The sequence below is a fragment of the Dipteris shenzhenensis genome, chromosome 26 (genome assembly GCF_047967505.1).
Source record: "Dipteris shenzhenensis isolate YYH24624 ecotype China chromosome 26, Dip_SZ_1.0, whole genome shotgun sequence".
NCBI lineage: Eukaryota > Viridiplantae > Streptophyta > Polypodiopsida > Gleicheniales > Dipteridaceae > Dipteris > Dipteris shenzhenensis.
Window position 1 is genome coordinate 18,702,161 of NC_141621.1, and position 22,039 is coordinate 18,724,199.

The following is a 22,039-nucleotide window of genomic DNA, read 5'->3' on the forward strand; positions in this document are numbered from 1 at the left end:
ACCATCTTTCAATTTTTCATCATTCCCACCATAAAAAACATGCCAAAATTACCCACACAACCAACAAAGCAACTTTTTGAACAACAAAACTACCAGGCAAACCCAAGCATCTCCACATCAGCATATTTTCGAGCTCCACAAAGACTCGCAATACCAAAATCCCTAAATGAACAAGAAGAAGATCCACTCGCACAAGAATTTCCAAGCTCAAGGCCACTAGAAGTTGTTTGTGTATATGTCTTTTTAAGTATATACTTGGTTGTGATGTTGTTGATCGTAGAGAAAGTATAAATTGTTCGTCTGTTAAACCTGCTGATTGCAAGAAATAATCAAAGTTTGTTGTTGTAATAGTGTTTTCTTGCAATATACGAAGTACATGCTTTCCATTTGCTTTGTATGTTTCATTTTGTTCATCATTTTGTAGTGGTTGTAGTATCTCTGTGTTTCACATTGGAGGTTTAGGAAATCCAAAGCGGCACCTTTTTTTATTCCTTAAGCATGTTTTCTGATGGTTATGATCTTGTGTGTCAGCATTTTGCATGTCAAGCAAGCTGCTTTCAGTTGTAATGTATGTGCCAATGAAATTGGTTATATCTTTAGGCATTGAAGTGTGAAGCGATGGTGCATTATTAATCCATAACAATCTGTGGTCATGTTGGCTTCCTCTATTTTGGAACTCTGTCACAAAGAAGTAGTCGATTACGTGCCCAAGTATTTCTTCATCTTTAAGCAAGAGTGTCTTTTAAAGTGCTTGAAATATGTGAACATAGTACCATGCTCTTGTGATTGGGTCAGACCTAATTAGGTCTTTGATTTGTGTAGTTGGTTGGTCTTGCTAGGTGGCATTATGCAAGTGTCTCAAGTATTGTAAGTAGTCTACTAAAGGTGTCCATAGTCTTTCAGCTATTGCAGATAGAGTTATGAAGAATGTCGGTGCACCAAGTTGTCGTAACATGCCGAACACGTTTTTCTTAAGCTTATTCTTGTAGTCCATTGATGTTCTTAAGCACACAAAATCTTTATATCCAATATTTGATCGAAATAAATTCTCAATGTTTGTGTTAGCTACAACATCTTTTGCACAGAGCCTATGTCCTTTCAATTGAGCTTTTCGCATTCGTACCCATGTTGACGAAAGTATTTGCCAAACCGTGATTTTCATCATCTTAAAAAAAAGATTTTCAATTGACAAAGCAAACTTCCTATCACTGTTAGTGAGCTCCCATTGTGTTATAGCTTGGTATGAAGTGCATTTAGGGATAATGAGGCTTTCTTGAATGCCCCAAAAATAGAAGGAAATGCTAGTTCCTCACAATATTTATCTTTGAAGATAATGAGTGGTGAAAATCCTTCAGAGGGGGCAATCCCAATTGTTTTATATTCATAGTCGACAACTTGTTGGCTAGTGTAGATTCCATGGACTAGTGTGTTCGTGTCTATATCTTCCTCATCTTCACTATCCACGAATGCTAAATTTTTTTCTGCTCCTAAGTAAGCTTGTGTTGCAAATGCAGTATGTGTTCTACCCACATTGGGTCTAATTGGACATTGTTTTCTTTGTATAATGGTGACTCTAATAGTTCTTTTAGAGCACACATTGTCATCATTGGCCGCACCGCACCACTCATGTAGCTATGAGTATATTATACCTTTCTCTTTAAGGCCACCATGACTGTTGCCAAGTCATCAATGAATTGTGGAAGTACACGTTGGGCTCTATCAGTGTCTGCAAAAACATTTTACCATGCTACCTCTCATGCTAAACTAACTCTCATAAGATAGCTCTCTTATTTATGAAAATGGAATCCTAATTGAGATGAGCTTGCTTTCGATCTGGTTTAGTGTTGCAATGGAATGTATTGGTAATGATAAGATCATGTTTGTTTTGCAAAATGTTGGCACCTTTTCTCTTCGTACTTGATTAATACACATAGAGCATAAGCAAGGTCCAGTTGCATCTTCACTCAGTGATATCAGGTTATGTTTTTGCAAAAATGATTTGTTGGTCTTCGACATTTTCTTCAACTTCCTAAAAAATGTTAATGTACCACAACATAAACATGCATGCCTAGGCGAATCATTTATTTTCTTGATGTATGCCTCTTCATTAGATTCACTTTTCCTTTTTCTTTTTTTTGTTCTTGCAAGTTTATGAGCATGATCTGAAATGATATTTTCAGTTTGGGTTGCTCGTATTCTGTAGATTTTCTGCATTGTTCCTTTTAATGTATATTTTGGAAGTGTGTCCATGCCTATATACATAGTTGCAATGTCCTTGGCTGTGTGTTGTGGAAACTTGTTCATGAGTTGTATTAGTTTATCCTCATCACTTTTACTTCATAAAGCATACTTTCTTTTTGAAGGCATTGAAAACAATGGTGATATAGTAGGTGGGTCTTTTGATTCATCAAGCAATATTTCGATACATTGTTTTGAGTATGAACTCCCAATGTTGAATAGTTCTGTTGTGCTTTGCCCATAAAAAATAAGTAATTCACATTCCACTTTAAACGGGTTTGATAGATGGGTGAGGGTATCATGGATTAAAAACCTTGAAGATGATCTTGTACGTAAACATGTTGCAATGTGTTGCTTTGCTATGCTTTTCCCTTCTATGCTCCCCAAAAGCCTACCTTAAAAAAACCAAGGTGATGCTTCTATTGCCGTGGAATTATTAATTGATGTAAACAACATATCCACTATTCCGTTGTAAGTTGTGTGTGGAAGAAGTTGTAACAAACTTAAATTGCAATACTCGATGAAAATTATATATATTGACTTGTTTGCTACCCTCCATTTTCAACGATGGCAAATGTATATTGACTTGTTTGCTACCATCCATTTTTAATGATGGCAAAGGTATAACAAATGAACAAATTTCAATAGAAAGTTAAAGTACTTCTTAAAGCATTGCAATGCAAGGTAATCAAGAGAAGCACATGGAAGGCAAGTAGATGAGGCATTGAGTGAGTATAGTAATGTATCTGAAACCACCGAAATGAGGTTTTCATTCCCTCTTTATTACAATCCAAAACAAAGTGGTTACACATTGGATGTGTCAACATAGTGATCCTACATTGTAATGAATATGAAAGTTGCGACTATGTTTGCTACCAAAATGAGGTTATCACTCCCTCTTTATTACAATCCAACCAAAATTCACTCCATAGTAAAGATGTGTGTCTAATCACTCTACATCAAAAGCGATCACATGACCAAGCTATTAATGATGGTAAAGTATCGAGTGGGCTTTAGCTCCAGTAGCATAGAGCAAACACGTGTCACATTGTCCACATAGAGGACCAAGAAAGGAGTCTGTAGGGAAATATCAATGTCAACATGTGCTCCAACAACTTGCACAGTGATATCAGAACCGACCTGCACAAGGATGCATCCCTTAAGAGATGGTACTACAATAACTCTATGTCCTGCACCACAAGTGAAACAATAGAGCCGAACTGGATCCCTGCTAACTTGTGTGCCAGCACAGGTGCAGCATTGGTGTTTAACTAGATCACCATTGAGGCAAGTAAAGTGGAGAATGCCATGTACCTGCGAGCATTCAAGTTAAGAAATGCTAGCTTATGTGCTTAAGGTTTCCAGTAATACCTTTCTCCCATATCCGAGATTTGATACTTGAATAATGAAGACTTGTTTCAACTCCTCCCTTTGATTGCCACCGTCAGGAACGTCACCAAGGATAGTGAAGTCATATACACATAGGCAATCACATGCACACATGTATGAGACATTTCTAAGCGTATGCATAACAATTCCATTCTCATAGAATTCTTGAACCAATTGTGTATGCACACTCCTTCGCTCATTAACAAAGGTCACCTATCATAGAAGTTGAGGTTAGCGAATGTCTATGGCCAGAATATGCTGATAATATGGCACTACGACATAACACTTATTGTAGCATGGTCCTCATTGTGGGGGCCATCGGCAATGATTAAAAGATTGTTCTTTGCGCCTTTGGAGTCAACCTTTATTACCACGAACGCAATTGTCCAAGCAACATTGAAGATGTTTCCTAGTCTAGCTTTTACAGTGCTTGAAGTAACATGCAATTGTGGTTTTTGGAAGGAAGCAGATGTTTCCCTCAAAAGGTTGACTCTCACTAATTGTGGTTGTGGCATTTACATGTAAGGAAAAGCTTGAGGTCCCGCCCTCCCCATTACCCTTTGGAAGTACTGTTGAGCCTTCTATGTGATAAAAGCCATCCACCTCCAAATAGTTTCTATACTGCTCAACAAACGCGTGTGGAACAACTAAGGTGATGGTGTCGCAATTACGATTGTCACATAAGTCGGCTCGAAGGCAAATAGGGTAATTTGGATTCCTAGCCTTATATGTTCCATACTTTAATAGCAATTTTCCCTCAAAAGCAAAGCGATGTTGGATGAACTCGGATATAAGATCAATAGCTAGCGTAGGGGGAGAGTACGTTGTGCCAGTAGAATGTTGACTTAAGGGCACAATTGCATGCAGATTGTAGTGCTTGCTATTGAGAGGTGGTGCATCAATGAGTCTCTTTTTAACTAATGTATATGATATAGCATCATATTCAATTTCTTTCTTTGTGATTGAGTGGTTGCTTCCTGGAATAAACCAAAAAAAAAACTACATAAGGAATGTGCACGCTTTTCTCAAAAAAAAAATCTCACAAAGTGCACGTATAATTTAATTGGAATGTGTATCACAAGTGCATTTACGAGTAGAAATTGAGAAAAACATCACATTCCAATAAATAAAAAAGACTTATAAAAGCCTCTGAATGTCCAAAGCAAGTATTATTAAAATGGGTTTACAAAGATGCCGAACTTCCTCAACTCTCTCCAAGTCAACTTCAAAGTGTGACATCAACTATGACTATAAGCGTGATTTTATAAAGAGAACAACCAAATGGTTTTTCTATTCTGCTGATCCAAACGACGAAACGTATTCACTCAAATGTTAAGAGTGTAGGAGCAACCAAGATAGCTACAACAGTAGCTATAAAGACGTGGGTTTTTAAAATGATAACCTGCAAATGATCAACCTTGTCAAAGCAAGTTCTAAAGTCAGCGAAGGAAGACACTGCAATGCTTGCACTGTTGCACACCTTCCTCATACGCTTCCTCGTTGGCAGCAATCTGAAGAGCACGTTTCAACGTCTTTTTTGGGCGCCTTTCCTTTTCCACACTGTTGTACTGTAGCCCAGCCTACATTCGGGCTCTCACTGTGACTCCCCAGTATAGGATAAGCAAACTGGCCTCCACGTGCTGTGACATACAATTCCACGCATCAGAAGAGAACTGCGCTAGTGATGGCAGTAACCAATGCAGAACTACGTCCAGATAAAGTCGCCACTAGCGAGAGACCTCTTGCCTAATTCCATAGGCTGATCCTTCACGATCGCTTTTCCACGGCAAGGGTCCCTCACAATTACGGTATTCGTAACAGTAGGCTTCCCTACTATAGGAAAAGTTAAGGTAGTCCCAAATGTATACAACTCTGGAGGCGAACACGTGACGAAAGTTTCGATTCTGTGGAGGATGAACATGCAAACCTACCATGCATATCTTGAGCTACTGGCTCATAGCTGTCGGCCTCCGTCTTTATTTCAAGTCCTGGGAAAATGCGCATCTCCTGCATGCAACAATCCGACGAATCTACCTCCTCTTTCACTTCCACTAAACGTGCAGGTTGGTACCAGATTGTCAAGTATGAACTACCACCACCTATCTAACAGTAGGATAGAGTTGACGAATGCATTACCATATTGGACGTCCGATTTGCTGTGTGACGTATCGCCCAAACTGGACGACATGCATAGAAGGCGTCCTGATACGTTTCCTTTAGAATCTCTTGCTTCGACGGGCTCCGCAAACTTGAGCAGCTCTAGAAGATCCAAAGCCTCAAAGTTAGAAGTAGGAGAAGGAAGTAAAAAATATACGAAGGAAGTGGAAGAATTTCGAAGAAGGAATACTAGAAGGAATGAAGTACGAGAACGAAGTGGAAGATATATGAAGGAACTGGAAGAATTTCCAAGAAGGAATACTAGAAGGAATACGAAGGGCGGGACATAAATAATTGTTTCAGCTGCTACCGCGTTCGAAATTCTCATGCTCGTCTCCGTCGATTCACCACAAAAGTCAGTTTTGCAAGCCATGAGTAGATAACAATCGAATGTCTGAGGCAATGTTTCGGAGCGGAGGCAAGAGGTAAATTGCATGAGCAGAACTTGTACGTTTATATAGCCACTGTAAGATGCGCCCCAACCAGAATGAGAGAGGACCCGATGGTGTAAGACTGCCAATAGTTACGTCCTCTCGTGGCTCCTCCAATCGTTCGCATCTACCCTTAGCTTCTCCCGCGCTCCAGCACGCAAGTACCACAAGCATACCGACATGCAATCGGTTGAAACGATGAACCAATACCAAACCTTCTCTCTTCACACAACCGGGAAGTCGCACGACGAAGGGTCGAAAACCACCTCCAAGAATGTGGGAGAGGCAAATCAGTCGACAAGGACATGGCCCAGTTGCCCTCAACTTCTCCCGCGCTCCAGCACACAAGCACCACCAGAAGAGGGAGGCGCAAAGTGGTGGAGGAGAAGACGTCCCTGTAGCTCCGACGTAGGCCAACCTCTGCGTCAACAGACAGGGTCGCACCTTCCGACAGGCCCGTCATTCTCGTTGAGACTCCAACGGACAACACAATAACAGAGCAAAAGCATGTACGCGGGGCGCATGCAGAGCGGATATCGAAATCGGAAGGGCCAACCACAAAATTCAAAATTTTTTTTTTCAAATGCGTATTTTTCTCTTCTAAACACAAACGCCGTCACGATAGCCTACCCCCAATAAACCTCCGGCTCTCCACGTGGGTGAATAAGCCGGTGTCCGGCTTAAGTACGTGGAAATGGCTCGCGACGGAAAGTTGAAGTGTGTTTGGCTTTTGAATGTGATATTCGAGCGGACGGTTGTTTATGTATTGGGGAATGGACTTCTAGCATCAAGGGGTGGCTGAGAGGAAAGTGAGTTCCAACTTCCTATCCATAAAGCCTTCCCGCGGTCCATTCCCCAATAATACGCCTGAATATCACATTCAGAAGCGTGAAGCTTTCTCAACTTCCGAATCCCGATCAATCCGACTTATGCTTCACTCCATTTTTCCCTTAGATCCTTCCTTGCAAGCTCGTTTTCTCTCCTCGCGACGTCTGCTCACGCAATGCTCCACGCCTCATCGTTCGACAAGTGGCTTGAGGTCGATGACAAAATCTGTAGACCAGGGTCCTGTTGTATGCTGATGAGGCTGAGAAGTCGTATGATGAGAAAATTGGTAAAATTGTGTTATTAGAGAGTACAGTTCTAAACGTTGAGCTCTCGCAAAGGATTTAAAGTAAACTTGAATCTAAGCTTATTTTAGCAAACAATGGCTACGTAGTTAAATTCTCAAAAGTGAAGTATTTACGGCACGAATGGCCCCCTCCAAGTGCTCAAAGGCTCGGAACAAACTTCCGCACCCTTGAGTACTGCTACAGCAAAGTTCTAGACGATGTTGGAAGAGCGGGGAGGACAGGAGAAGAGTTGCACACAAGAGTAGCTAACTACACACGACTTGATTAGTTTAGAAAATAGATTTTGTATACATGCTCATTAGGGCTAGGGTTCTGTTGAGCCGTTAAGATCCTTTAAACCATTCACATGATAATCCTCTTCCCTCCGTCAGAATTATTCTTTGGGCTGCCCTCTAGACTTTGCTATGCTAAAGATATTTCTCTGTTGCTCCCACCTTGAATCTTCACTTTTCCCAAATACATCTGAAATATGTCATAGGTAGGAAAGATGTAATTGAAAGGCGGTACTCAAATTAACCTTCATGATAAGCTTGTAAGATGCTTAGTTTAATAGTATAATGCCGTTAAATCAATCAAAACATCAAAATCACGATTCTCTCATTTTAAAAACCTTGGCATATATTAACAACAATAATTTTGTAAGTTGAAGGCAGTCCAACATTAGCCCAAAAGTTGTCATTGGAATAATTATTTTTGAGTGCAACTTTAGTATGCGTATTAAAACTGGCCTTTTGTTAGAGTTTTCGTATTGCTTTGAGTGCCATCATAATACATCTATTCAAAGTGGTTTTTGTCATCCCACTGTCGCATTCTAGACATGTGAAATTGATAGTTTCGTTTTAGGAAAAAAATTATGCTATTTTCCAAACATTTCTCCATGAAGGACAAAACATATGTAATACAGCACACAAAAGCCATAGGTTGTGGCTCATGTAAGACCGGGGGCAGGTTATTTTGGCATTCAACTACTCACAGTGCAACTTTAGCCCGACAATTGCACAGAAATCTATGGGTTCGATTGAGCATGCCTGTATCGTATATGCATATGATAAATCAATCTGTTGCTTGCTGTCTCGTATCACTTAAAAGGATAAATCCAAATCCAGAAAGTAACAACATAGACAGAGCTTTGCTTGCTGACAAATTGCCACATGTCACTTTCACATGCTGTCTACAAGTGGATACATTTGTACACGTATAAAACATGCAAACAAGCGTACACATGACGTGCAAACACACCAAGTGTGGTTTCACATCCCTACTTTTCAGCTTCTTTATCCAATGATAAAGCTAAACAGGCCATCATGATGGCTCCTAACAGAAAAGTCAAAATTTCTGAGTACCTATGTGTAGAATCTCTTGGCGGCTATGCCCATACATTGCTTCCTACTGTACATCTTCTTAAAAGGATAATTCCCAATCAGGGAAGAACACTGTGGAATATACTTGAAAACACGAAATCCCACCGCCAATAGCTTGCTTGCCTAGCTGCAATATGGAAAAACGTCCCACAAAGTCTCAAATCATCACATTGTGGAGTATTGAGAGATGACTCAAGGTTAACCCCAGGAATATTGACAGAAAGGTGGGAAAAGGGACCTTAGGTCTTCTGATTACTGTGTCCAATATTTATTTCATATCCTGTGAACACTGAAGGAATGTTCCAAGGACTCTATGCTGTTCAAGAAACGCATCAGAAGTTGATATTGAACAGCTCAGAATGTTGACTTCATCTGCAAGAATTGTTACATCTAGGTTCTATTCCCCATGCCCTCTAAGCAATCCAATTTTTTTGGATAGTAGTCGTACAAATCATAGAATGGCTGCAAGGTTAGCTTTGATATACGACTCAGTAAAGAAGCACCTCAAATATGCCTCTTTGATATAGCCTTGGAGCTTCCATTTAACTCAGCACCATTGACCACTTTCCTGCCAGAGTATCTTTTGATCTCCTTTGAGGGGGTTGTGCCTGCATCTACCTCAGATTCTTGACTTCCACTGGATAGCCTTTTGATTTCATTGAAGGAATTTGGAGAGATCTTTTTGAGTGCACTCTTTTTAACCACAGAATTGGCCTCCCCTGCTCTGCCACGTCCTGTGGAGCTAGCCCGGCCAGTAGAAATCTGAGGAATGCTTTCCTTCATCTGCTTTTCTGTTTTACCGATAATAGGAGTCTGTTGTATTGAATTTTTAAAACACATTTCATGCTTGAAACTATGATCACTTCTCGCATTGGATTCCTTTCTTGAGGATGAGTGCTTCTCATTTGTGTTGACCTATCCACAATCAAAGTCCAGCAGAATATAACACAGTTCAAACAATTAGTCAATAAACAAAATTGATGGCTTTGTAGGTTATTCAACGTATCTGATTGTTCTATTATGATATTCCTCCTCCTATGGATGGGATGAGTCACATACCTTCATTTGAAGCTCCTGTATCTGATCTGTTAAGTTCATTATGATTCTCTCAAGGTGGTTGACCTGCATTGTATCCAGGCAATAATATCAATTAACAGTGTGTTTTTCTAATCCAGATACATGCAAATAATGAATCGTAGCAGGAAACAATAGTAAACTTATCTGGGGTTAAGGGGAAAAAAGACTGAACTGGTATGCATCATTTAAAAAATGCAAGACAGGATAATGACAAGGAATCCTTTAGAATGAGAGGCTATGCTTGGCATGCGAGGCATAGAAGTCCTGATGATGCAGTTCTATAGACTCAACATCCACTGAATAAGTGGTACAGAGGGAACATCGCTTTTTTTGGAATGCCCACCTTATAAATTTAAAGGGTCTTCTATAAAGAGGAAAGACTTCTAAGACCATTTATGTCCACCAGCACCCGTGGGCTCTGCTCACAAGTGAGGATGGCGTAGGCTGTACACTGGTTTTCCATGGGTCCATCTTCACCATTCTCTTTTGAATTTGCCCCTTCTATTGCCCTCCTGGCATTTGTTTCAGGAACGCCATGGTTTGATCCTTAGAGGGGACAATTGACAAAGTTGACTCATAGTAATGTTGGGCCGAAATTCCATCAGGTCTTCAATTAGGGAGTAATTTTCCATGGTGACCTTCTGAGCCCTAGAAAACATTGGCCATACTTCCCACGTCTATATCTTCCTGGTCCTCAAAGGTTGAGCATAATCCTCCCTGACCTCCCCAAAAACCACCCTGTGTGTCGGTATGATGGGTATTACAACTGAACTATGCATAATGCCGCTTCCATTGGTTCTAAACAGGCACCCAATGCATACCTGGGAAGAAAAGTCTTGTGACCGTGGGAACTGAGAAGCAGTATGCTAGGAGAGCTCTTGCTTCTGTGAAGGTGTGTGTCTTACTTCCCTGGCCTGCCCCAAAGCGGCCGGCAAACTTCGAGCAAGACTTGGCCAGATGACAAGCTCCCTAGAACAGTGGGACTACCCTAGGAGTGCTGCTACCTCCATCTACTGAAGCAGTACCTCCCTCCAAGGATTACAAGAGGATAGGGCAAAGTGGTCCGTGACCACTAGGCAGATCTTTGGTACCAATAATCCACAATAAGGACAAAAACTGAGCTCCAGAACCATCCCAAATCGAGGAGAGAATTGTTGACTAGGATAGCTGACTTGGGGACTCAAGAACTATCTTAAACTTGGCAGCAATCGAAGAGAGAGTGCGCTTGTACTCCTGTGGCATGCTTGGGTCGCAAGGTCACTGGGTATCTTGGTGTCTCTCCATGTCGTCCACAGTGAAACTATAGTATAAAGAAAACCAAGTGTGTACCAAGGTAGGTTGGCAAACTCTTAAGAAGCATATGAACCATCTTTGAGGCGGACATCTGGATCACAAAATGCGACGACCAAGTACTGTCACCTCTTGGATGTGATCACCTTCCAGGGTGAGGCTCACGTATACCCATTCTCGGTCCCTGCATAGCTTTAGTGGGCTGTACAGAGCAGGCATTTTGGGTGCTGCTTGTCGTGTGACACGTGGCAGCGACGACTGTTTCAGGACCTGTATGTGCTTGTGCAGAGTGGGCATTAAAGTGCGACTCGCCATGGAGGGCCATGATTCATGGTGGATTTCGAAGTCCGACTGCATGCACCAGTGGCTGACTGCCTTGTTTGGTGGTGGTACAGGTGTTTGGCACTTTGGGAGGACATTGGTTTGTCCTTTGTGTGCGGTTTTGTGTCCCCCGGTTTGTTGGTTGGGCTGGCCTTTGGTCTGGTTGGCTCACCTTTCAAGGAGCCCACTGGGGGTGTTGGAAATGGGGTAACCGCCTTGGGTGCCCCTCTTGTGGCTTGTGTGGAATATTGTATATGGCCTCATGCAGGCACTGCTGGACACGTGGATTGTGGCTCTAAACTAAACCCATAAGCAATAGTGGGATGGTGAGGGCCTTTGATATATTAAGGAGTTAGGCCCCTCTCTCACATCCCGCCAGCTCTTTTGGGAGTGGGAGAGGGCTTTGACACGGCTATGGGGTGGGGGATTGGGACCCCCTGTACCCGGTGTCCTCCCTGATGACACACACGTGGCATCCTCTGTGGCTTTGCAGACTGACAATCTCAGACCTGCTTGCTGCTTTGGAACTACAGCCAATCTGAAAACCTGTAAGCCCTAAGTGCAGGTAGGTGATCTGCAGACTGTTCTGCCCAATGTCTAGATGATCCTTAGGCTCACTGCTGCCCTGGTAGACAGCCAGCATTTCAAATGCATAGGCACCAGGGCTAGGGGCCCTTTTATAGACCCCTGAAAACTGCCTGACCAGTTTGCAGACTGGCCCGATCCAGTTCTGCAGACACGTGGCCCAAAGTTGCTGCCTGGCTGCGGCGTGGCAGCCTTGCTGTCTGCTCCTATCTTCTGCTCTTCTCCGACTGTTCCTGTCCGACCAGCTTCTGTCCTCTGCCCAGACAGTTGCGGCTGGTCGCACTCCTGTTTGCAGGTCTAATCATGCCTGCCGTTCTGCTGGACCTGGTCATAGTACTTGCTCCATGTGTTGACCCTTCTGTCCACCTTTCAGAGCTTGTGCTGCCCCCTGACAGCAGGGTATTGCTGCTCATGCTGCTCACATGGTAGCCTGCAATTTGCCCATGTGGGAGCCCTGCACATTCCCTTAGATCTGCCCTGTGGCATCCATTTCTCCAGTACACCTCCCCCATCTCCTTCTCATTTGGGGCACACAGGTGGGGAGTGACCTAGATAATCCCAACATGCTCTATCATTGAGCTGATGTACTGCATTCTCAGGATGCTGCCATCGGAGCTCCTTTGTGGCTAGACCTGGAGGGGTCACCTTAACTAGTATACTAACAATAGGGAAGGGGGATCAAGAAAAAGCAAGGCAAGAGAGTGAGAGGAAATAAGAAAAGCAAGGGGGGTAGGAAGGGAGGAGGATTGGAAAGGGCTTGAAGGGAACACAAAAGGAAAAGGAAGGGTGGAAGAGGGAGAGGGATGGAAAGGAAACAGGAGTGGGGAAGGAAGGGGAGGCGGAGTGGAAAGCGAAAGGAAGGGAGCAACTCATTGACAACCCTCAACTCGCCTTCCCCTAGGGCTGTCAACGAACACCCTCAACTCGCCTTTGTGGCTAGACCCGGAGGGGTCACCTTAACTACCATACTAACAATAGGGAAGGGGGATCAAGAAAAAGCAAGGCGAGAGAGTGAGAGGAAATAAGAAAAGCAAGGGGGGTAGGAAGGGAGTAGGATTGGAAAGGGCTTGAAGGGAACACAAAAGGAAAAGGAAGGGTGGAAAAGGGAGAGGGATGGAAAGGAAACAGGAGTGGGGAAGGAAGGGGAGGCGGAGTGGAAAGCGAAAGGAAGGGAGCAACCCATTGACAACCCTCAACTCGCCTTTCCCCTAGGGCTGTCAACGAACACCCCGCAGCTGGCATCGGGATGGGTGGCGGCAGACCCCATGGGGGGGGGGCTGAGCACTAACACAAGGCCCCTATGGGCTGGTGGCCTGCAAAGGGATTTGTGTGGTACATTGCTCCAAAAGGAGCAAAGGGCCTAGTAACCACACGTAGTAGAGGTGGAAGGGAGAGTCGGGGCAGAAAGCCAGGTGGGAGAAGTGACAGGTATGGGGGAAAAAGCCAAAAGCTCAACGTTTAACTGATAAAGAACAATCATAATTCTCAATGGACAGTACCTTTGTTAAGCACCATGTATAATTGTTTTACATCTTCATTCTCTCTCTCTCTCTCTCTCTCTCTCTCTCTCTCACTCAGTAACTTTAGACTGAGTTGGGTAGGTTTACTTACGCTATTGCACATTATCATTGTTTTTCTTGTCCAGCAGAGTTATGTCTAGAACTCTCTGGACCTTGTATTTTGTAATTGCTATCTTTTCCAGTACCATAGATCCTAACGGGTCTTGTACAGATTTAATACAAGCAATTTAAACAAACAAAAATTACCTGCTCTTCCTTACATATATTGAACATATGCATGTCATGAACCCTCTGCTGCTCCCAGATTGTTTTTTCACTTGCAAGCCATGCTGCAAACGCTTCATTTTCCTGATCAAGCACTGGCATGTTACACTCAGTTGGTATAGCATTGAGTGTCGTGTTCCCAAGATCTGAATTGTAAGAATCATATAAAATGGAAATTTAATACTCATAACACAGAAACAGATGGAGTAGGATCTGCATTATGAGAATTACCTTCACCAGCTTCTGTAAATTCTTATTCTCTGCTTTGAATTTGTCAATCTCTGCCTCTAAAACTTCAACCTTTTTACCTATTCTGTCCAGCTCTGCTTGATCCTCCTTAGGCACAGGTAAATGTTTTTGTTGTTTCATCTTGCCGTCGCCTTTGACCTTCATTGCACGTGAAAAAAAAGAAAAGACCCATGTTGATACCAAGTCCCTTTGAGATTCAAGCGATGAAGCTGTGAAATCTTGTGTCTGGTCCTTCTGTGTCCCCTTGGCATCACAAGATGTGTAGGTCGCTTGCTTCACATCTTCTTCACCGAGCCCTGCATCAGTGGATCTCATAATTGCACCTCCTACAAAAAGGTTTGCTTCATGTAGAGGGTTGACCTTCACCTACAGCAGGCAATATGAGTGTACAGATCCTTAACACCAATGTAACTCTTAGCAACAGCACTACATATACGATGAGTTCACATCAAGTATATATGGACAGACCTCATGGTTTTCATGTATAATAGATAACACTTAGCAACAGCACCACAGATACAACTACTCCACACTAAGTATGTATGGGCAGACATCTTTTACAGTTCTCAAACTAAAATTAAACATGCGATAAATGAGTCCGAGGAAATAAGAGCAGAGTAAGGACAACTTACAACGGGCATGCTGCTATTAACCTGGTATTTTTCATATGCAGAGTGATCACTTTCATCATATGGGAACAGCTGGTGTGCTATCTTTTGTTCGTGCACACTCTCAATAAGATCGGGAATCAACTGAGAAACCAACTGCTGAGAGATTTGCATGTTGCCATGTTTGGAGATGTCGTCATCTGTATCCTCTAAATGATAACAATCTGCACAAGCATAAGCAATAATATTGCATAATCAGAATTTGGTAGCTTCAGAACCAAGACAATATGTTTACACCTGGTACTTGGACATCTACAATTTAGACTCGCCCCCAAGATCAATTTAGACTTACAGACCCGCCTCCAAGATCAATTTAAACTTGGACGACTTGCAGACTTGTCCCCATGATCAGACTGTTGAAACACTCCAGTAGAGGATATGCCTGAACGTATTAGAGAGTCTAATTGCCATTCTTTGAATTGCTAACTGTTTCTAGAGGATATACCTGAATGTATTAGAGAGTCTAACTCCATCCTTTGAATTGATATTGCAGAACTAAACTTCATTTCTGAAAGGTTCGGGATTGTGAGGTGGGGGGTTGTGACATGTTTGCCCAGTCAAATATATATGTACACTATAAATGCGGTTAACATGAAAGAGAGACAATATCCCAATCAACTAATGGGATCTGAACATCAAAGAGTTTTGAAAGGCTTGATTTAAAAAAGAAATCACAACCTGAATTTCCCAGATGATTTGCAACATCATGACCCATCTCTAACCAATCTCTTCCAGCTACAGTGCCATTTTCTGTAGTCTTATCGCTGGCTGTCTCTGTGTCACAGAAGCTTTTCTCAGCATCACCTGCTTTGCATGCTGCCTTGACCATGTTTGAGTTTTCCATCTGCATACTTAACTTAGTGGGATCCCCTTCCCAATTACTTGTATCTTGTAAGGCGCCTGACATTCTTGCTGCTGTGATCAACCTGTAGTCAGCCACGGCCTGCTCTTTCCCCACAATAGCCAGCTTTTGAGGTGTAATGCTGCCACAAATGAGCTCATTGGGATGGAGTGGATTGATCAGAAGAGATCCATAAGGCCAAGCATTAGCATTCTTATGCTCCATACCTTCCCTGTAAACTTGGCCTGAATCTAATTCGCCTTTCAAGGCCTTGGAGCTTATAGCGACGCTTCCAGGAAAAAACTGTCTAATTTGGTTTTTAAGACTCTGCTGCAGTGGAGCCAAACCTTCCAACCTTGTAAGTTGCTTCAGAGGAAATACTGGGTTGGCAGTTAAAGGCTGGGCATGATGCTCAACAAGAGTAGCATTGGTGGCCTCCTTGATTTTGTCTAGACAGGAAAGTGAGGAATCATAATTCATTGTTGTAAGACTCAATGGCCTCACAAGTTGAAGTGACTGCTCCTGCTGACGTGTAAAAATGTCCAGACTATCGCTTTGTGATCCCACTTGTTTCATACTATCAGACTCACAGCCTTCATCAAAGCAACAGGTTTTCAATGGCAATGAGCTTGACATACAAATGGTTTTATCTTTGCTAGCTTCGATGGACTGGCTCGAATTGACCAAGGCAAGGAAGAGACCATCATCGGGAAATTGACTATCAGTGTGAGAGGGAGAAGTAGTCAATGGAGTTAGAGCTCCATCGATACCATCATAGGTGTTCCAAACATCGTCAACATAATTTGTGTAGAAGTCAATCCTGGTGCTTTTTCCCTCCAAAAGACTTTTGTCTCCTCTATTAAGATAAGAGAGGTCCAGCTGACTGTCCTTGTGAGTTGTTTCAAGATCAAGGTTGAGTTCTTCTGACCATAAGGGGTTCTTGTAAACTGACAGCATAGATGGTGAAGCTTTTTCTGTTCTATTTTCTGCGTGTCTGGATAAATTACTTTGTCCATTGCCCTTGATATTATTATCTCCTTCTGTCTTTAAAAAGTAAACCTCATTGTGCTGTACGTCTTTCTTCTCTCTCAGTTTGTGTTCAATGAACTGTAAATCAGAGTGAGCAGTTTCAGCGATGTCTACCTGTTCTGGCGTCTGCAATGAGCCAAGCTGAGTCAGAGCATGTTCTTTGGCTACTCTGCAACTGAAAGTAGGCCCCAATCTCGTTGGTGAAAATTGTTCACCTTCTTGAATCAGTCCTTCAGGTCCATCTTCAGGAAGCGTCTCCGTGAGGTCAAGAGCAGACATATCATTCTCCACACTAATCACTTCAAGCGATTTGAAAGTCCCAAAAGTCTCTGTAGGCATATTATTACTTTTTGGAGGACCTTCAATCTCATCAAGTTTGCACTCAAGAAGTCTACAATCAGAGGATTCAAGGTAACAGCTCTCCCCTCCAGTGACAGAAGGGAGGCCAGTTGTTGAAACAGTGGAATCCTGATTGTGCAGCGAGAGGTCATGTGACAGATTTGATGCTTTGTCCACCAGAGGACTCCAATCATTGTCTACCAAACCATCTCTAACAGTGGTGTGTTCCTGAACCTTCAAAGTGACGGGATGACTGGATGTGAAATTAGTTTCCTTTTTGGAGGTTTGTTCTATAGCATGGCCAGCTCCATTTTCTCCTGATGTAAGCACTTTCTGCAGCTCTTTGTCCACCATAGAACTGGTATTGGATTCTGCAAGACCATCTGAGACTACAGAATGTTCCTGAAGGTTTGAATTTTGTCTAATTGTAGTTGGAGTGGTAACCGAATCATGCAGTAATTTTGAGGTAATTTGGGATGCCTGATTTTCCTGAAGCAACCCATCTATGGGACTGATGTTATATCCTGGTAAACTTTCCAGAATCTCAGAACGTTCGTGCTCTTGCATTTTATCTTCCTTTAATCTTGTCCGGAGACCACCTTCCAGAACCTCAGAACGTTCCTGCTCTTTTATTTTTAATTCCTTGCATCTTGTCCGGAGACCCTTTTCTTCCTGCATATCTCTGACCTGAAATTTTCGACCTCCTAAAAGATGGCTGTTGTGACCATTTTCACATCGTTCGAGGCTTGAAATCCTTGATAGAGACGAGCCTTTCCTCCCTTCCTGACGAAAACTTGCACCTATATCCCTCTTGTCTTCTTCACTGAAAGATAAGGAACGGACCACTCTTGAATATAACCTGTCTTTTGGGGTTACTTCCTCTAAGAAGTCCTGCAATTGAGACGCAGCCTCTTGACATGTGTTATCACTCTCATCGGCAGGAATAGAAGTACTGTTGTCATTCTTAGGTAGCATGTCAAGAGACCCAGGAATATTGCATTGTTCAGTGCCGGGTGAAATTAACCCTGAATCAATCAACGCAGTTGTGGATGTTGACAAACCAGTGCTCTTCTCTGAGACAGAAATATTTGGATGTCCATGCCTTAATTGAGTCTCCCCAGGAGACTTAGCTTCTTCCTTCAATTTATTTTCCGTCAGCTTCTCCGCTACTCTATCAAACTCTTGTAGATTTTCCTCTGGCCCTGTGAATTCAGTATCCACACGTAAAATCCTTGCACCCCTTGAGACCCCGCTTTCAGAGCCAATAGCTTCATCGTTGCTATATGAAGGGCGACTACGCAATAGATCATCTCTCAAATTAGGACTGAGGGAGGCAATGTGAAACAAAGGGCCTTCCGGATTCAGTGTTAGATCTACAAATGAACACTCATCTGAAGCCCCAGCCAGAGTGTCAGCATATCTTGCACTAAGGCTGGCCATGGGAGCTGAGTGATCCTGTGAATATGAAAGCATCCCTTCTTTACCATCAAATTCTGGCGTGCCAACCAAGCTTTCAATGCTGTTTTTCAAGTTGCGACTAGCAGTATCAGCAGAATTCGTACACAAATTCCGTTTGTATTCCGGTAGTTGCGTGTCGTGATCTGGAGCTGTTGAGGAAAAGTTGAGGTATTTTTTGACACGGTGCTCACTACCAGGATTTCGCGATTCATCAGTGGAGCTCAAAGACTCAACCTCATTCAGTGTAAAGGAGCGACTGCCTAGAAAGTCATCCACGTTTTCGACCGTTGTCCACCTTTCCCCATCACAATCCCCTTCGTTTTCCACCTTGTGTGACGAGATTCCCATTTGCCCCTGCCTTCCAATTGCGAATGCTCTAAAATCATCCGCCTGGTTAGCGCAACTGATGGCATTGCTGCTCGTTTCATGATTCCGATGCATAAACGCCGTGCGTCGAGCTGGAACAGGACCGCATGTTCTGAATTCTCTCCTAGCTACATCTGGATGAATCTTAGGCGAAGAAAAGCCAATCGCCTGGGGACTAGATGCACGGCTGTTCTTTGGCAATCCATACAGCGGTCTAAGAGAGCTATCCAAAGATCTTCTGCTCTTTGGAATCGGAGATCCTTCTCTGCTCTTGAGTTTCGCAACATTCCTGGTGCAATTGATTTCCTCCGGTCGTTGCCGAGAGCTGAAATCCTGGCGCTGCGGTGACAAGACGCCTCTTGCTACTCTTACACTACAATCTCTTGCTCCTCTTTGCCTTGCTGTAGGGGAATCAACATTTTCAAACACAGGCTCCTCGTTAGACAGGGGCAGATAGTACTCGGGTCTGATGGTTCTTGTGGAAGATAGAAACAGAGGACTAAAACTGGCCTTCGCTTCGGCGTCGTCCTGCGAAGGGATGGATTTCAACCAGCAGGTCGAATCGCTTAACGTTTCAGAACTTGCGCGGTGAGGCCGGATAAGGGAATCTTTGCTACCAGTATTGATCGCATTGCGCTTAATTGCAGATATCCCTTGCAACGGATCTTGTTCCAAGTGCGAAGCATAGGGGAAGCTCAACTCTTTTGCAGGCTCATTGTACAATTTCGACGATGCGTCCTCTTCTTCCGCTACCCACTCCGCACTGGACTGAACTGCATCAAGATTGAGGACTAATTCTCCTTGTCTTTCGCAAAACAAGCTGCCAGTAGATATAGAAGACTTAGGAGTATTCGGCGAGCTTCTCATCTCCGGTAGTGAGTGATTCAAGGTATGGTTCCGCTCGGCGCCGAAAGAAGGAGACGCCCTGTCGAAAGTCTCCGGAGCTATTTGGCCAAATTTCCGGGGAGTTTGCGGTGAGTGTGCCGAAGCCAGCATGCAATCGATTGAAACAGGACGGTCTTGAGCTGATAGTACCGACGAAGCAGCATCCACGGATGTCATCAACAAATCCTCCTCGCTCAATATGACTTCCGACAGTTTGAAGGCGGACAAAGGTTCGTCCGGAATGCTTGTCTGTGCAATTTCTGACGGCAAATTTATACTGTTAGAGCTGGGAAAAAAACTGAGCGAGGACGCTTGAAGTGCTGTAATTCAGAAATGCTCAGATGACTGAGGTCTGTGCGTTGAGGCAATGTTGCGGACAGTTTAGCGGGCTCCTTGATTGATCTCGAATGGAAAATCGGAAATGAAAAAAGACATACGTTCGTCGTCACTAATGCTAACAGATCGAGACTTGACAAACCTGCATCGATCGGATCGAAGTTGGAGGCGACAGCTGCTTCATTGAGACGGGAAAGTAATGTCGGCTCGTGCAAGTTTGCAGCATTCCAGATTTTCGGCGAAACTCGAACATCATCTGCTCCGCAATTCTTCCAATTTACGAACTGCATTGACAAGGTGTGATTGCCGTGCGCGGATTGAATTGGCGGACTTGCTGCACGGCGGAGATTTCGTGCGGGAGACATCCTTCTGTTGGAAAGTCTGTCCACCGGTTTCGTTTCCAGCAAATCATGAGATTTGGAAAGCGGTCGGGTGGGGAATTTGGCAGCCAATTTGTGCGGGGATAGCAGCTTGGAGCTGCTGCTGCTACTCGGATGCGTGGACTCATTCCATCGGGAGCCAAGTCGGTGCGGAGACTCATGTCTTCTGGGTGCGGAGCTGGTTCGGCGAGGGGATTCGTTGCGCTGTGGAGTGGAAGAGGCCATAATGGAGCAGCAGGAGAGGGAAGAAAGTGGAGAAATTGAGCTACGAGAAGTTCTCAGGGGGGGGGAGAGGCCATAGCGGGATGTGGAAGAAAGCTTGAGAGGGAGAGGAGCTATGGAGGGAGGAGGAAGAAGAGAGATGAGAGAGATGGAGGAGGGGGGGAGGGTGCCGTTGGATGGAGGAGCCGTTTGTTTGTTTGGGAGCATGGAATGGACGGAGGGAGCAGCTTTTTCTGTGTCGACTGTGTACTTTTTACGACACACACACTGTGTTGCTGCTTCTGCTACCCTGACGGACGGGACCGCCCTCCCTTAACGTGCCCACATGCACTTGCTTGCTCCTGGTCCCTTTCTATGGTGAACGTATATGGTGAATGGTTTGGCCAAGTGTTCCTTCACATGCACACACTTATGTCCTCCATGGAATGCACCTTGGTAGGCTTTCCCTCCACCGCCCACCTTCAACCTAGATCCTTTTCGTGTCACGCCAACCTAGGTCTTTTTTTTTTTGGAGCAAAGCCATTTCTTCCGGTTTAACTGGCTTTCTGCGCAAGCCGCGACCTTGACGGAGTAGGGAAAGGGAGGGGGAAAGATTGAACCCCCCCCCCCCCCTCCCCTTTCGTTAGAGGTGTGGGGAGCATGCCACGTGTACCATTCTGATAGCGGACAGCTGTTTTGCGTAGGGTCAAATTTACGATTTTGCAAGATCTCTAATCGAACGGCTGAGATTGCGTTTCGTGCGACCCCAGCCTTTGACGATTTTGTAATGGTCCAAGGTCTATTGAGATTGAATCTCGGCCGTTCAATCGGAGCCTTTTCAAAACGGGAATCGCTAATTTCTGGCACTCGGATTCCCTTTCTGACAAGTAAATACAATCAATTGCGACCATTAGATCCCAACAAGAGCTACGATCCGCGAGCATCGCCTCACTACAACCGTTGGATCTGACTGCGCCATTGCCACTTGCACCATTATCTCTCACTGCGCAATTGTGGTTGTTAGATTTGCAATCATCAGATGGCTTGTGCCATTGCTTCAATGCAATCGATGGCTCCCATTCCTTTGGATGGCAGCACGGCCAACCATGGCCCTTAGATCACACGCGAAAATCGACACTCGTTCGTGCACAACCTCCCCCACGGCCCTCCACATGAGGCTTTTCGAGCAAGAAATTGCTCGAAAATCAACTCACGGCCTCCGGTCGCTCAACAATTTTCGAGCAATTTGTTGCTTGGAAAGCCCTCCTCCCTATACATGATTATGGTCCCATGGTGATGGCAATGTGAGCACTAGAGTGGCATTTCAAAAAATGGTCAATCCATTTCTGCACCCAACAGTCAGAGTCTTTTGCAGAGCCCATTTTGTTCTCTTTCCTCACTCTGTCTACCTCCCTTGCCATTATCCACAGCAATCAAGGAATTTTCCAATTCTCCAGTTGTTGCTCAAACTGGGGTCACACCTACCAATCATGGAAATAAGTCCTAAGTGGTGTGGCTACT

At 43.9% G+C, this 22,039-nt stretch overlaps 1 protein-coding gene across 2 annotated transcripts; it reads right to left on the reverse strand.

The window, feature by feature from the left end:
• Positions 1-8,511: 8,511 nt before the first annotated feature.
• On the reverse strand, positions 8,512-20,688 carry LOC147884770 (uncharacterized). 2 transcript variants are annotated; one of them, XM_087397489.1, is made up of 7 exons: positions 20,080-20,688; positions 15,362-19,861; positions 14,648-14,847; positions 13,998-14,381; positions 13,749-13,850; positions 9,769-9,831; positions 8,512-9,624 (listed from the first exon to the last, which is right to left on the reverse strand). In XM_087397489.1, the coding sequence occupies exons 1-7, from the start codon at positions 20,540-20,542 to the stop codon at positions 9,214-9,216; spliced, it is 6,123 nt and encodes a 2,040-aa protein (XP_087253615.1). In that variant the 5' UTR covers positions 20,543-20,688; the 3' UTR covers positions 8,512-9,213. The 2 variants fall into 2 exon arrangements, with proteins under 2 accessions (XP_087253615.1, XP_087253616.1); XM_087397490.1 differs by having other exon boundaries at positions 9,537-9,624; positions 13,749-13,861.
• Positions 20,689-22,039: the final 1,351 nt, after the last annotated feature.